General features: G+C 36.2%; 2 protein-coding genes and 1 long non-coding RNA gene across 11 annotated transcripts in view; 2 read left to right on the top strand and 1 right to left on the bottom strand.

Moving 5' to 3' along the window:
* LOC120331834 (P-selectin-like) overlaps positions 1-15,873 on the bottom strand; it is a 33,270-nt gene that overhangs the window by 2,420 nt on the left and 14,977 nt on the right. For both annotated transcript variants that reach the window (XM_039398994.2, XM_078113687.1), the window contains 7 exons: positions 5,943-6,134; positions 5,618-5,812; positions 4,381-4,593; positions 2,983-3,174; positions 2,095-2,280; positions 1,457-1,568; positions 993-1,144 (listed from right to left, as the gene is read on the bottom strand). In XM_039398994.2, coding sequence (XP_039254928.2) covers positions 993-1,144; positions 1,457-1,568; positions 2,095-2,280; positions 2,983-3,174; positions 4,381-4,593; positions 5,618-5,812; positions 5,943-6,134 — 1,242 coding nt within the window. The remainder of the gene's footprint in view (positions 1-992; positions 1,145-1,456; positions 1,569-2,094; positions 2,281-2,982; positions 3,175-4,380; positions 4,594-5,617; positions 5,813-5,942; positions 6,135-15,873) is intronic.
* Positions 6,183-15,812, top strand: LOC144424364 (uncharacterized). The gene is made up of 2 exons (XR_013476656.1): positions 6,183-6,756; positions 15,615-15,812. It is a non-coding gene; the product is annotated as an uncharacterized LOC144424364 (long non-coding RNA).
* On the top strand, positions 6,915-15,812 carry LOC120341566 (uncharacterized). 8 transcript variants are annotated; one of them, XM_078113591.1, is made up of 4 exons: positions 6,915-6,965; positions 11,541-11,780; positions 12,003-12,148; positions 13,471-13,614. In XM_078113591.1, the coding sequence occupies exons 1-4, from the start codon at positions 6,949-6,951 to the stop codon at positions 13,476-13,478; spliced, it is 411 nt and encodes a 136-aa protein (XP_077969717.1). In that variant the 5' UTR covers positions 6,915-6,948; the 3' UTR covers positions 13,479-13,614. The 8 variants fall into 8 exon arrangements, with proteins under 8 accessions (XP_077969717.1, XP_077969721.1, XP_077969719.1 ...); XM_078113595.1 differs by lacking the exon at positions 12,003-12,148 and adding an exon at positions 12,311-12,355 and having other exon boundaries at positions 13,471-13,607; XM_078113593.1 differs by lacking the exons at positions 12,003-12,148; positions 13,471-13,614 and adding exons at positions 12,311-12,355; positions 12,512-13,434.

Raw genomic sequence — 15,873 nt, 5'->3', positions numbered from 1 at the left:
TCCGAAATTGCTTATATCTAATTTATTACATACTTTGTGCGGTGGTGAGCATGGGAACTCAAATTTACACCGTGTAGAAAAACATATATTTATTAAAGTAAGTTCATGCTGATGCGAGGGCGAATCAGAGCGAAAGTGTTTTAGTCTAGATTAAAATTAGGTATAAAATATTTCTCACTGATTATTCTGGTTGATAATACAGACAAATGGCTCTCGCTACAATTAATTATACCGGTAATTACATAAGACTGTGATGAGATTCCGGGTGTTAGCGAGAACTAATTCTTGGAGTGCCGTAATAATCGGCGAATCCGTTCGCGTTTTTGTTTGGTTTTAGACGTGGCAAATGGGTAACGAGAACTGCAGCTGACGAAGGGATAGGATAAGGATTTACATATTTATCCTTGGGGAGAGGAAATCCGACAAGACGGCTTAGGTATATTGCTAACCACGGCCTCTCGTCCGTTTACCCAGTTATTTGTTTTCGGAAGCATTGACTTGATGGTGAAGGAAGCCGTAACCGACCAGCGGTTGGTTACGTGAACAACCACGAAAAGTGTCATCTTCAGCGTTTCAAACGTAGCTTATGCAGTGACATACATTTGTAAATATAACGTATATATATAGTTACAGACTGTATAGAGCTATCAGTTTGGCATGCTTTTCTATAAAGATGGAACCGCCGCCATGGAACAAGTTGTTATGGAGTTCGATACAAAAGAGGTTACTTCCGTAGTATGTTCCAAATTTAGAGTTAGCCCATAATTTTATTCAAATTTCCTCATATTAGTTCTATTACAAGTTCGGGGACAAGCCAAGTGACTCCCGTAGTATTTATACATGAAATTATGCACACATACTACGTTTCAGTGTCCGCCATCTTGGTTTGGCATACTACAGGAGTACCTAAAAGAGAACTCATTTTCAAACTTTTGAACGCCAATACTGGATAATCTTTAAACGTTTTCACTAGTTACTCTTAAAGCACATACCTGCCCCGTTATACGGTATTTTCTTCACCCTTTCCATCAATTCTGTAACATTATCCGGACAATCGTTCAATTTGATTTGTGTTTTGCTGTCGATGTATCGATTGTAACGGAATAGCCCAATATTCATTGCATCCTTCTTTACGGCGAATAACCTGATTTTGTTGAAATCCTCAGTTATATGCTTGTATTTTGAACAATATGAGTAACTTTGGGGCGATTCAAAATTATATCCGAGGGCAAATAACATGATAAATTAAGCTCTCAAGGGCAAATAGTCTAGAGATAGATATGTTTGCTTGTACATGTCGTTTATTAGGTATTCTAACCGGGTTATTGCATAGTATTTAAGGCTGAATAAATAGATTAGAATTTTCAAACATTTTTCAAATATTCAGCTTTGGATTGATATTTCAGATTGTATATATATTTTTGTTTAATTTAGTTTATTTAAAAAAAATACTCACTCAAAAATATTGTTGATAAAATTGAGCATGATTTTCCAACTTCGTGCCCCGATTGACGATGAAGAGTCAAGCACAACAATAAGGTCCATGATGGCGTAAGGTGGACAAGGACCTGTAAAAAATAGAACAAGGTTTCTGATGAAGAGATATGATTATGTCGATATGATATTGTGATTCTAAATTTATCTGTTTTGCTACACTGAGTTGTACACATACCGTAGCATGCGTGAACACACCACGAACGAATACCTGTATGTGCGTGTGTGTGTTTGTGTATACATGTGTGTAGTATGAAAGTATATGAGTGGCATTTCTGAGCGTGTAATGAACGCTAGTAATAAACTGTAACGTTTTATTTAATCAAAGTGTTAAATTTAACTCAAGAATTTTCAATTAACTTGCATTTCATGAAAAGAGAGTGGAGCTATAGGACAATTTTGATTCATCGGCCGATTTCAAACATTGACATGGCAAGTTTACCAAAAGGCTTCAGAATCGAAAAATGACCATCATTCTAATTCACCATTATTTTGCGTAAATATTTTTTTTTTTCAATATTTCAATAACAATAAATTGGACAACGGTGAAAGTGTTATCGATGACACAATCGGTCAACTCGTAAACTCAAAATAACTCACGTGAACAACACGGCGCCCTGTCCGACCAAGTCGAGTCATTTCTGCATTGAATAGTTTCGCTCATACCAGATGAGAAACTGTAATCTTCCTCTGTACATTTGAAGCTGCATTGTGAGTTAACATTGGATTCATCTGAGCAGTTAACTTCTCCAAACCTGATGTCTTTCATTTTGGGACAGGTGATTACTGAAATATAAAACGTGTTTTGTATGATTTTTTCTAAGACGCTCATTTACTCCTTTCACTCCGATTGAGACCTTGCACTAGCGGCCACGGATATGTAATAAGCTACTATGGTTTTAAAGCAGAATCTGGATCTTTCGTAAAAAGCCCTCGCAAAAAAACACTACTGTCAATGTGGTATTCGAAAAAAAACCTGCCACGTTTCAAAATGGGAAAATTAGTAATGTTCCAGTTATAGTTAGAAGGGATTTTTCAATATGAATTTCCCAATCCTAACTAGATATATACCAGTTTTCTTATTTTGAAACGTGGCAGGGTTGTTTTTCTCAAATCCAACATTTTTGCATTATTGGCGGGGGCTTTGTTCAAAGGTCCCAAAGTCTTCCAGATGCGGCATTGCCCACTAAATTGACACTAGGGGAGGCGGGCATAAGCTTTGAACACAGAAGACACTTTTTATGAAATATGGGAATACTTTATTCCCCACGCTTGTCTGCCTTTGTAACACTTTTAAGCAAACTTAGTGCTCAGCTATACCTATTCAGAGATATGTAATCTGCGAAACAGTTAGGTTTAACCGCTGGATTACTGCACCATCGGCTTTTTGTATTGTACTAAAACGACTTAAAACTTTTTATTTAAAACAAAACACTTTTAAAGATTTAACAAAATATGCTTCGTATAATATAATAGCAAAAAACTTACGTTCACAAACTGGTGGTATTTCGTCGTTCCATCCCATATTTCCTTCATCGTCTTCTTTGCATACAGTGTGCAAAGGACCAATTCTTTTATGGAAATCCTCGCATACATATTCACATTTTGAGTTAACATAATTTCCATCAGTGCATACAGTGTAACCGTTGGTTGGTTCAACTGCAACTTTGCATTGCTTACCTAAATGAAATAAAACGATTAAAGAAAAAATGGTTTTTGAATACATGTGAGGCATGTGAACCAGAAGTGGAAAAATAGGCAGCCCAGAATGCCCAGTTATTACGAAAACTTCGTGTGAATCGATTATCTTGAAGAATATTTGGATAGAAAGTTGGCAAACACAAATCCGGTATGTCTAATTTAAAAATTGTACCAATGTATATAAACACAACTTTTAGTTAGTTTATATAACAGGTGGTGCAGTCACAGTCTTACCCGCCTTGCAGGCGCTGTTTGCGTATTAACACGGCCTGCCGAATTAAATCTGATCAATTAGCTCATTAAGTTAAGGGTACTCATGTAGTACGAAAACAAGATGACGGACACCGAAACATAGTATGTGTACCACGTTAGAGTTAGGCCATAATTTCATGTACAAATACTACGGAAGTCACTTCGCTAATCCAGGAACTCGTAATAGAACTAAAATAAGAAAAATTAGAATAAAATTATGTCTTAACCATAACCTGGTTTCGGTGTCCGCCATCTTGGTGCACATACTACTGGAGCGCCTAATTAAGCACTAGTCATTTAAAAATAGGAACTCGTTGGCGGTGTAGCTAAATCTGCTAGGAGTCCGTTAGGTTTAACGAATGTTATTTCTTTGCATTGCACGCTTACGAGCCATTAGCATAAAAGCGTAGAAAGAAATGGGAGTTAGTCTTGCGTAACTTCAGATAGTTAATCCGCCGAAGTAGAAGTTTCAGCACGATAATTTCCAACAAAGTTTATTTTGTTTTATTTACATTATATCGCGCATGTGGCGATAATATCGTCACAAAACATACCATAGGGCAGAGGTGTGCAACCTGTGGCCCGCGGGCCAAATGCGGCCCACAAAGAAAATTGTGCGTTTCGCGGAGAAGTGCTAATTTTGAAAGGTGTGCGGCCCGCAAAACGAGTTTTTAGTTTAATCGGGTACGTGCAAGTAATTCTAAGCCTTTTGCGTTGTAAAGTCCTTGTCTGAGTTTAATTTATTATCTAAGCATTGGGCCTTACAGTGTCTTTTTCCTGCTTATACCTACTAGAAAGCCTATGTTGAATAGATGTGCTGCTCGCGGTTTCAAGTGTTTCTATCTGGCCCTTCTGTATTAAAGGTTGCACACCCCTGACATAAGGTGTTCTCATTAAAAAATTTTGAGCAAACCCTCAGAAAATAAAACTTACGTCGACACGTGGGTATGTCATAATCCCATGTTGGATTCTTATTCATCGAATGATAATATGTTGCATCGTACTCTCCGCATCTTACATATGCTGCTCCGTCAAGGTTGTGATCCGAATCGCAATCAAACGAGCATACCGATCCCAATAATTTTCCATACGAGCATGACATGCTGGCATGTGCAGGAACAAGAGGTAACTCACTGCATTCAATCACTATAATATATAATTACAATATCATTTGAATTCTAACAAGACTAAAACTCGAGAATTTGTGAGAGCAACCTTTTTGCATTAAAATTTTGGCCGGTTTCATTCGATATAACAATTGTAGTTCTCATTTATCATACAATCGAATTTATTTAAACTTCAATACTATAATACTATAGTATACAATACTATACTACTGTTGGATTGATGGGTAAGAAAAAAATTTATCCAATGGAGAGATTTTATTGTATCTGAGGCGGGAACATAGAAATGTTACATTGTATCCGATGAAGTTTTACTATATTGTTACGTTATTCAGCATTATTGTAATCATTTCCGGTCAAAAATAACCTGGGATCAAAGTGTAGTCCATTGTGTCATGTGAGAGAAGGATAATGATATCATTTTGAATATATCATCAAAGAACACATTGCAGTAAAAAATAATAAACAATAATCATTGGGGGCGGGTAAAACTACAAGATCGACCGGTCCTAAAATATTTCCTACCACGATAAGGCACTCTGGCACAGACAAACATTATTCACAATATTAAAACGCTCATTTTAAGTCAGGAGAGGAAAAACAGTCGTCTATTGTGTCCTATGAATACTACACGCAAGCCACAAGCCTCTAACACCGATATGACTTAACGAAAACTTCATGATAGTAGTTTCAATCTTTTTTAGTGGAACAGGACTCTAATGAAACATTCCAAAGGCTGTTGTAACCCCCTGTACAATAGTTTAATTGCTTTCTTCGCGTTTTATAACAAATCCATTCATATTTGTGATGATTCGAGAAGATTTTTTATAAATTTAAACTGTATAGAGAGACAAGCCTAATACTGTAACAAATGACCATTAGGTAGTTAGTTTCATAACAGTGGCAAACCTAAGTATTTGATTATATTTAAATATTCTTTAGGATTTGAATGTAAAGCTGCGGAAGTGCTGTACTACGCTTGTGGAACCCTTGGGCGCCGCGAAATCCTACGTGAAGACTACTGCTCTAGTCTATAATATACTTACAAACGCATTCAGGCGGTCCGTTATCCCACATCATAGTGCTCGATGCCTCGTCCTCTCCACAAGTAATCTCTTTGTCACCGATCAGATTATACGAGCTCTCGCACATAAATTTGCATGTTGAACTCAGGTACTTTCTATCATTACACTCCATGGCGCCATTGGACGGAGCCTGTGGCATAGCAGTGCATTCTTTTCCTGTTAGAAAAAATAATAATTTTTAGGAGTTGATTGCAAATGTAGTACGCTATCGCTTATGAACTCAACTAATATTGAATCAATCAGTAGTACATCCAATAATTAAATAATATGAAAAAACAATTCTCACTTTTGCATGTTGGTGGGTTTCCGTCCCACTCAGCTTCATAGCCTTTCATTTCTCCACAAGCAACCAATGCATTTCCATCGATATAATAAGCAGAGTCGCATGAGAACCGACATTCTGAATCTAAATTATCCTCATCGCTGCAAAACATCTTCCCATTCAAAGGTGCTTCCTGCTTTGACGGGCATTTGGTTCCTGTGTATATTTAAATGAGTTATTTCTGCTGAATATAGGCTTTTAACTGTGTAACAAATTAACCAATAATTTGGATAATGGAAGTCAAATTCTATATAATAAATGACGTAATCGAAATATTGAGTCTAGATCTTTCTCGTGTATGAGAAAATGGATATTTTCCCATGTCGGCTGACCCATAAACAACCGAAATATTGAAGAGATCTTTCTAGATCATTCGAAATATTGAGTCTAGATCTTTCTCGTGTATGAGAAAATGGATATTTCCCATGTCAGGTAACCTATAAACAAGTGTAATTATTGTAAGAAGGGTACCGAACATTCTAGATATGAGCAAAAATTGCTCCGTGGGAAACGAGATTTTTGGATAATAAAGAAAGGTACCGTTTTTGGCGAGCGAGATGAAAAAGATGTTACCGTTTAAATAGACATTTTGATCGTGGGTTGCCCGGCTTTTCTATTTCAATTCGTTCGATACAGCAACCGGCTTTTCTATTCGTTCGATACAGCAACCGGCTTTTCTATTCGTTCGATACAGCAACCGGCTTTTCTATTTCAATTTCGATGCAACAATGCTAATTCATCACCGACTTGGTTTTCACGATTGTGAGTGTGTTTTATTGTAAGTCAATTTATTGTGATATATTATCTGTGGAAATAAAAATCTTTACAGGCAAATGGGTCAGATCCTTACTGTTATATAAAATTAACAGATATCTCAAATTGAACACGTAACCTACTATATATTCTGTTTTTGGAGTCAGATACTTATCTATCAGAAGTTACATTGGTGACCCCGAACGTCGGGATTATTATGGATCGTCAACAATCGTAAGTCATTTTATTCTATTAACTATTCTGTGTGATTTATCAACTGTTTGACCTGGTTTGTAATATCTTCTTACAATATTGTACCTGGTTTTACTTAAGTGTGTATAAGGTTGTATGGTATATTGATTATTCGGTAAATAAATGTCTAAATTACAAAAAATGTTTACGCGAAGCAAAGCTCGTTTAAATTCTCCACAACTGGATCTTGTCAGGGCAAGGATGCCGCTCGATGAACATAATAATAATTATGAAAAACTGAAACAAATTTTGTTGGACATTTTTGCACCGGATTCTCGAGAAAAATTACAGAAAATATTTTCTGGGCAATTACAAAATGAAAGGCCAGATATTATTCTTAAATATTTGAAAGATTCCTTTATTGGGGGACATAGAAACAGTATAGAAGTTCAAAATCTAATAAAGAAAGTGTTTGTAGCATTGTTACCAGCTTACATAGCCAACGTCTTATACTCAGATATAGCAAAATGTTCATGCGAGAAATTGCTGGCTCGCGCGATGCAAATTTATGATTCCTCAGATAATTCGAACCATGTTACAAGTACCTATCAAAAAGACAATTCTGGACAAAATAAACTGGAGCAATTAACAGATCTGGTAACGTCTCTGGCTAAAAATGTTGATAATTTGAATACCCAAATCAAAGCAATAAACAGCCCAAGATTCGAACCAAAATTTAACCCGGTTCATCGATATAATGCCCCTCCGCAGCATCAAGCGAGACAGTACAATTCTCAAGATAGGCGTCAATTTGAAACGAGGAAGTTTGCTAGAGGTTATCCTAGGAATACTTTCAATTCGAACAATTATAACTGGAGACGGAATTGTGATGTAAATTTCTGCTATTTCCATAATAAATTTGGAGAAAACGCAGTCAAATGTAATGCCCCTTGCAGCTTTCCTAGAAAGAAGAATTTTTTAGCCGAAGGGTAGACTTTTCTGGTTTTAACAGCCCGGAAGGTCTACCCTCTCGTAAAACAAATGCTGTACATAAATTTAAGAATTGTGAAAATTTAAATAAAAATAATTTACCGTCTCTGTCAAGCAACAATAAATTATTTTTTGTATATGATTCCCTTTCTAAAAATCGACTTTTAGTTGATACTGGATCAACTTATAGTATTTTAAATGCCAAAAAGTTACACCAATTTAAAACCATAAAAAATCTTTCCGAAGATAATCCCGGTACACATATTATTCGTGACCGAAAATATGAACCTCTGATTACGGCAAATGGCACAAAATTAACCGTAGTGGGCAATACCGAAATTGAAATTTGCTTGGCAGATAAGGTGAAATATACACATAATTGGGTGTTAGCAAACATAGAATTTGATGGTATACTTGGAATAGACTTTCTTGTTAAAAATAAACTGGTAATAGACTTAGCAAACAATTGTTTAACTAATAGAGCAGACGATTTTTCAATTCCGTGTCATAATACGTTAAGTGGTGCGCCAATATTAACCTTAATACCGGAAACAATAGATAAGGAATACCAATTATTATTGCAAAAATATCCAGAAATTTTAATCCGGAAACATGCAAAATTTCGAGGAATTAATCATAATTATCAACACGATATTATAACTTTTGGACCTCCAGTTTATACAAAAGACCGACCGGTTCCGTTCAAATATAAGAAGCAAGTAGACGACGAGATAAATAAATTATTAGAAAACGGAGATATAATCCGCGGAGTTAGCCCGTATTGTAGCCCGCTGAACGTAGTTCCTAAAAAGGACAATTCAATTCGTTTGACTTTTGATTATAGACGTTTGAATCTGATTACAAGAATCCCAAGATTCCCATTGCCGAGACTTGAAGATTTTACGTCGGAACTCGCCGGATGTACAATCTTTACTAAACTCGACCTTGAATCGGCTTACTCAAATATCAAACTTAATCCGTTACATAGACATAAGTGTGCATTTAGCGTCGCGAATGCTCAGTATATTCCCATTATGATGCCATTTGGCATTGCTTCCGCACCCAGTTCCTTCTCTAACTTCATGAGTAAAGTTTTGTTTGGGTTGAAAAATGTTTTTGTCTATCTTGATGATTTACTAATTTACACTAAAACAAAAGAGGAAAACTTGAAAGTAACCGATCAAGTATTTAAACGACTAAACCACTATGGTTTAACACTAAACCTAAAAAAATGCGAGTTTGGAAAGTCAAATCTTTCTTATCTAGGCTACGAACTTGATGAAAATGGAATAAAACCAATCAGAGACAAAGTCGAGGTTATTAAAAAATTTCGAGTACCACAAACAATTACAGAATGTCGCAAATTCATAGGCATGTGCAATTTTTATAGGAAACATATAGCCAGATATTCTGAGATAACTTATCCGATTACTCAATTAGTCTCAGATAAAAACCGCAAACGTCAAAAACCAATTTGGACAGCAGAATGTGATGCTGCCTTTCATAAAATCAAAGAGTGTTTGGTTAACGCATGCATGATAGCACACCCAAGAATTGATGTGCCAATAACGGTAATATGTGATGCAAGTTCGTCTGCTATTGCAGGGGCCGTAACACAATATGTTGACGGAATAAACCAGCCCTTGGGGTTCTTTTCAAAAACTCTATACAAGCGAGAGAAAAACTATACTATTTTCTCCAAAGAACTAATGGCTTGTTACTTAACCATTAAGTACTTTAAAAATCTTTTAATCGGTCGACAATTTCAATTATTATCCGATAACAAAGCGTTAATTCAGGCACTAAATAATCCGACAAATAGACCCAGCGACAGAGAAAACCGTCAACTGGATTACATCACAAGTATGACAAACTCGTTTTCTCACATACCGGGGTCAAGTAATCCAGTGGCCGATTTTATTTCTCGCTATGTAAATAATGATAGCCAAAGTAATGATAAAATTAATACAGAAAAAGCTAATACAATGGACGAAATAGAGACGCGCGAAGCAAAAACAGCGGTCGTCAAGGACAACGACGCAGCGAAGCGTATAACGTCATCCGAACCACAGACGCACGAAACCGGTGAAGCGAATAAATCAGTCGACGCAATGACGCACGTAACGTCAGCCGACGCAAGCAGACAGCAGACGCAAGGAACCGGTGAAGCGTGTAAAACCGTTGACGCGATGTCTGACATAACGCCATCTGAGCAACGTAACCGCGGAACTGATAATACGTGTGGAGTAGAGAATAAATCTGCGATAGAAAATGGAAATGTTCTAGAAAATAAAACTGTAAATATTATTTATCAACAACAAGATGCCATTCCTTTAACGGAAATAGCTAAAGAGCAAGAAAACTGTAAAGAAATACAAAGTTTAAAAGCAAACTCTGGCCATTCACTCAAGCTTGCAGAAATAGCCATAGACAACATGGGTGGAGTTATTCTATGTGACGTATCCTTGGAACATAAGAAAGCTAGACCTATAATACCCAAGATTTTACGTAGGAGAATTTTCGACAAAATACATGACCTTTGTCATCCAGGTATTAAAAGCACCAATAATTTAATTTCAGAACGTTACGTATGGCCACAAATGCATGCAGATATTACAAATTATGTGAAATCTTGTTTGAAATGTCAGAAAAACAGGATCTTTAGACACACTGTATCTCAACTGTCATCTATTCCTATTCCTAATGAAAGATTTTCAGAGGTTCAAATAGATATTATTGGACCATTTGTACCAAGCAAAGGTTTTACTTATATTTTTACGATGATTGACCGTACCACACGTTGGATAGAGGCGATCCCGATATGTGATCTGACCGCCTCAACTCTTATTAATACATTTTTATTGCATTGGGTTGCCAGATTTGGGTGTCCAACTCTCCTTAAGAGTGACAATTACTCCTCTTTCAGAAGTAAAAATTGGGCTCAATTTATGAATTTTTTAGGAATAAAACATAAATTTTCATTGCCATATATGCCGCAGGGAAACGGACAAATAGAACGAATTCATAGAGAATTAAAACTTGGTTTGAAGTGTCAGGAAAACCCTAGTGAATGGTCATCAAACTTGGGATACGTCCTTTTAGGTTTGAGGTCCATTCCGAAATTAAACGGATTTTCATTGTCCGAACTTGCATATGGGAGAACACTGAGACTCCCTGGAGAATTAGTGGAAAGTTCTGACATAACCCAAGATTTTGACCCTTACAGTTATGTTTCTAAATTAAAACGTTTTTTTGGAAATTTTAAAGCTCTTCCAACAAGAAAGAAATTAAGGTCTAATGTATATATTCCACCAAAGTTGTTCACTTGTAGTCATGTGTTTCAACGAATAGATCACGTAAAAAAGTCTTTGCAACCCAACTATCAGGGGCCATATGAAGTGATATTTCGAAATAAGACTGCTTTCACTATAAAAAAAAATAAGGGTATAGAACGAGTTTCTATTAACCAATTAAAACCTGCTGAAATTACTATTTTTGAAACAGATAAGGAAGAACGTCCTGAACAAAAACATGACGTGGAAAACCAAAATTTTCTCACTGAAATTGAAAAACCACCAATAAAAACAGTAATTACTCCCAAGAATAACAATGAACCTTTTATTTCAGAATTCACGAGTCCAACGACAGAGGACATCCTATGGAAGAAGGAGAACCAGCCCAAGACCAGATACGGCCGGACAGTACGTCCGCCAGACCGGTATGGACAGGCAGAGACGGAAGTCTAGAGGAAAAGGAAGAGGAAAATTCGGACAATGACGAAATAACCCGGACCGACAAATCCGATAGAGAAATCATTTATTTGAAACGTGGCAGGATGGTGGGACAAGAATTTTATCAAGAATTCAGGTATTTATCCATTATACTATTACTTCTAGTTTTTATGCAATTACCATGGCTATGTTTTGGAAATCCAGAGGTTCATGGCTATATCTGCCAAAATGACAAAATCAATCAAGAGTACGACATATCGGATGATAAGTCTTGCAAACAACACAAATCCGAACACATAGTGAAATGTCAAGCTAAAGTCTATCACGCACCTAAATTGCATACTAAAATTCCAATTAGAGCTTGCCAAACTAGTATAACTGAATGGAAAAGTCACTTTTATTTCTTTGGAGCTAAGACTCACTTTACCAAAATAAAATCAGGAGTACCTTCGTCCGAACAAAATTGCAGAAACTGGTTTAAGACTCACGAATCGAATCAATTCGGTAAGTTTGTTCAGAAAACCAATGATCTATGGGTAACCGAGAATAAACCGGTTATCAACTATAAATGGCCCACAACTGATTCCGGAACAACTGAAAATATTGCCCTATTAACATCCTATGTAATGTATGACCATCTAAACTCAAAAATTATTTTTCCTCTAGCTGACAGCGCAAATTGCTCTGTAAATCAATCTTCCTGCCAAATTGGTAGTTATACACTTTTATTTGACGATGCAAAATTCGAAAAATGTCCAAACAAAGCGGAGGAAATAAACTCTTCGCTAACTGCACATGTAAACAACACTAATGACATATATGCTGTAGAACTAAACGATTTACATATGACCTTTCATTCCTTTTCAGTGTGTAACGAATTAACGACTGATTGCTTTGGCAGTATTTTCTGCCTTGAAAACGAACTTTTGGTTCAAGTCAAGAATTGTAGTTTATTAAAGAAAGTCAACGTGTTACGTGAGTTTGCTGATCACGCAGACATTTCGACGGCATTAACGTTGATGATACAAAATGTCGCAGACTCACAAACCGCTCTGTCCGCGAAATTACAGAGCCAAATCTTTAAATTGGAATGTGAGACCGAACGAATATTATCTAAAATTTATAGAGTTTTAGCGAAAACGTACCCGTCGGATGTGTTGAACGAAATTTTGGGAACAAATAATCTCTTTGCGGTTAACAGAGGCGACGTGCTGGGCACCCTTTTGTGTCAACCCATAAAAGCGAGTCTCTTAAATAGTCTAATATTACCTAACGAGTTATATTCTACTCGTCCCTTAGTTAACTATACTGATAACACTAACGCTACAGTTATCGCCCAATACTTGTCTTCTGGAAGAATTCTTCCAGGTATAAACTTTTATAGTACCGAACCACAGGAGTTCGTTACCTTTAAAATGAATAACACTTATTATAGCTATCAAAAGGGAATCCTACAAAACAAAACCACAAACCCAAAGAAAATTCACCCTTACCTAACAACTAAGAAAATAAATCCTTACAATACAAATTATCTTACTTCATTGTCAAAATTCTTCAAGAACGACGTACCGCGTTCTAACGACATAGATTCAATGCTAATGTCCATAAGCCAGAATTCCATATTTACTAAAAGTCTAATTGACTATGCCAATTCTGTTAATGACGAACAGGAAACAACTAGTGCTAATCCTGCACTTCCCCTGAAAATACTAGCTAAACATATTAAAAAAAATATTGATATCTTTTCTTAGTGGAATAGGCAATAAATTCCTTGCCATTGTAATACTGATCGGGCTAATTCTGTCTATTATTTTTGCTTACGGCAGGACTGTAACTTTGGCTGGAAGTGGAATCCGAAGTTCTGTCGGGAGAAGAATAAGGGATAGAATCTTTGGGGGGCGTCCCTCTCCTCCCGACAGACGTACAAGCACTCCGAGAGAACAGGAAGGCCCCAGATATCGACGTACCCGCTCCCGTGAACCGAACGGAAATCATTCCAGAGGTACGCATGTCCACCACCAACCGAGAGTCACGCGTACCCCAGTAAGGGATAGATGGGACCGTCTCTGGTCGTCCCGTGGCGGAGCCAGAAGCCGAACCCCCATCGGCCAATCATCCACAGCTCGTCCTATGGCACCGGTGCAAAGAGCTCCCCCAGCAAACGAGAGGGCCAATGCTATGCAACACCTCAGAAGCAATGGTGGAAATGTCGAGGTCTTAAATCTCGTGTCGGATAGCGGAAGCGAATAAATAAAAATTTATAGCGCTCGCGGCGATAAACAAAACTTATGACCTGATAAAAGACAATGACAGGTTACATAATCAAGAAATTATAATCAAGAAAATAAATACCTTTTTTTTAACATTTTTTTTTTTTTTTGGATCCAAAGGCTCACAAGTTTTTAAGCCTTATTTTTTTTCCCTCAATCATTTTTTTTTCAACCAATGATTCCCCAAATGGAGTACTCCAATCATTTTTTTTTGTTTGTTTTCTCCACCAAGTTTTATCTCCAAATAAAGTGCACAAAGTTTTCACAAAAGTTATCTTAATTCTTTCTGCAGTTTATTGAATTTATGAGATTAATAGGAAATATCACGGTACCGATTTCTCAAAATTAATTTTATTGTTGCATTCTTTTATTGGTTTTACAACGCTCGTCTATTTGTTGTATTTTTCAAATTTCATGACAAATTATTGTGTTTTACATCTAAATCTTCCCCACCCCCCCCCCCCCCCCCATTATTATTGCAAATGGTACAGACAATTAAATGTAGAATGAGTAGTAACAATACTAGTTGCAATCACTGAAACGTAAAGACCTACCTAGTTGCAATCACTGAAACGTAACGACCTACCAAAAAGCCTTATGTTTAATAAGGCTTAACACTGATAACGTAAAGACCTACAATACAGTCATATTGCAAGATTTTTTTTGTTTTTGGGAATCAATAAACCATCTTTTCTTCATTTTTTAAAGTCATTATCGCCTAATTTATCTAATAGTAAATCGTACATTAAACAAGTGCTCACAATTTTGAAAGTCGTGTAGGTGAGAAGAAGGTATAATAATACCATTACTGTTTCACTGAATTGCACAATTCAAATGCCTTTCACAATACAAATGTCTCATCCTTATAATTTGAAAAGACCCCAAGTCAGAATCATAATAAATGGGGCTACAATGAGTTCTTAAGTTGTATGTTTTTAATTCTTGCATGTATAATTAGTGCTCAAATTTCATGTTTTTCTTCTTGTATATAAATCTTTCAATTGCCATTTTAAATAACCAAAATTAAGGAATTTGTCTTGTCGTTTCTGAGTCTTATGTCTTATTGATTAATTACACTCGACCATTTTTTCTTACTCTTCATCCGACAGTTTTCAAACAAATTACTTTGACATTTCGAATTGCCATCTTCAAAAGTTACGAGATTTGATTACTGTCATGATAATTTCGATTTCATTCTTATATTTCTACAATTATCGGTTAATTTTTAATATGTGCTTTTAAAATATTTCACTTGTGGTGCCAGGAATGTGTAACAAATTAACCAATAATTTGGATAATGGAAGTCAAATTCTATATAATAATTGACGTAATCGAAATATTGAGTCTAGATCTTTCTCGTGTATGAGAAAATGGATATTTTCCCATGTCGGCTGACCCATAAACAACCGAAATATTGAAGAGATCTTTCTAGATCATTCGAAATATTGAGTCTAGATCTTTCTCGTGTATGAGAAAATGGATATTTCCCATGTCAGGTAACCTATAAACAAGTGTAATTATTGTAAGAAGGGTACCGAACATTCTAGATATGAGCAAAAATTGCTCCGTGGGAAACGAGATTTTTGGATAATAAAGAAAGGTACCGTTTTTGGCGAGCGAGATGAAAAAGATGTTACCGTTTAAATAGACATTTTGATCGTGGGTTGCCCGGCTTTTCTATTTCAATTCGTTCGATACAGCAACCGGCTTTTCTATTCGTTCGATACAGCAACCGGCTTTTCTATTCGTTCGATACAGCAACCGGCTTTTCTATTTCAATTTCGATGCAACAATGCTAATTCATCACCGACTTGGTTTTCACGATTGTGAGTGTGTTTTATTGTAAGTCAATTTATTGTGATATATTATCTGTGGAAATAAAAATCTTTACAGGCAAATGGGTCAGATCCTTACTGTTATATAAAATTAACAGATATCTCAAATTGAACACGTAACCTA

The sequence above is a fragment of the Styela clava genome, chromosome 6 (genome assembly GCF_964204865.1).
Source record: "Styela clava chromosome 6, kaStyClav1.hap1.2, whole genome shotgun sequence".
NCBI lineage: Eukaryota > Metazoa > Chordata > Ascidiacea > Stolidobranchia > Styelidae > Styela > Styela clava.
This window is presented reverse-complemented; position numbering and strand designations above follow the sequence as displayed.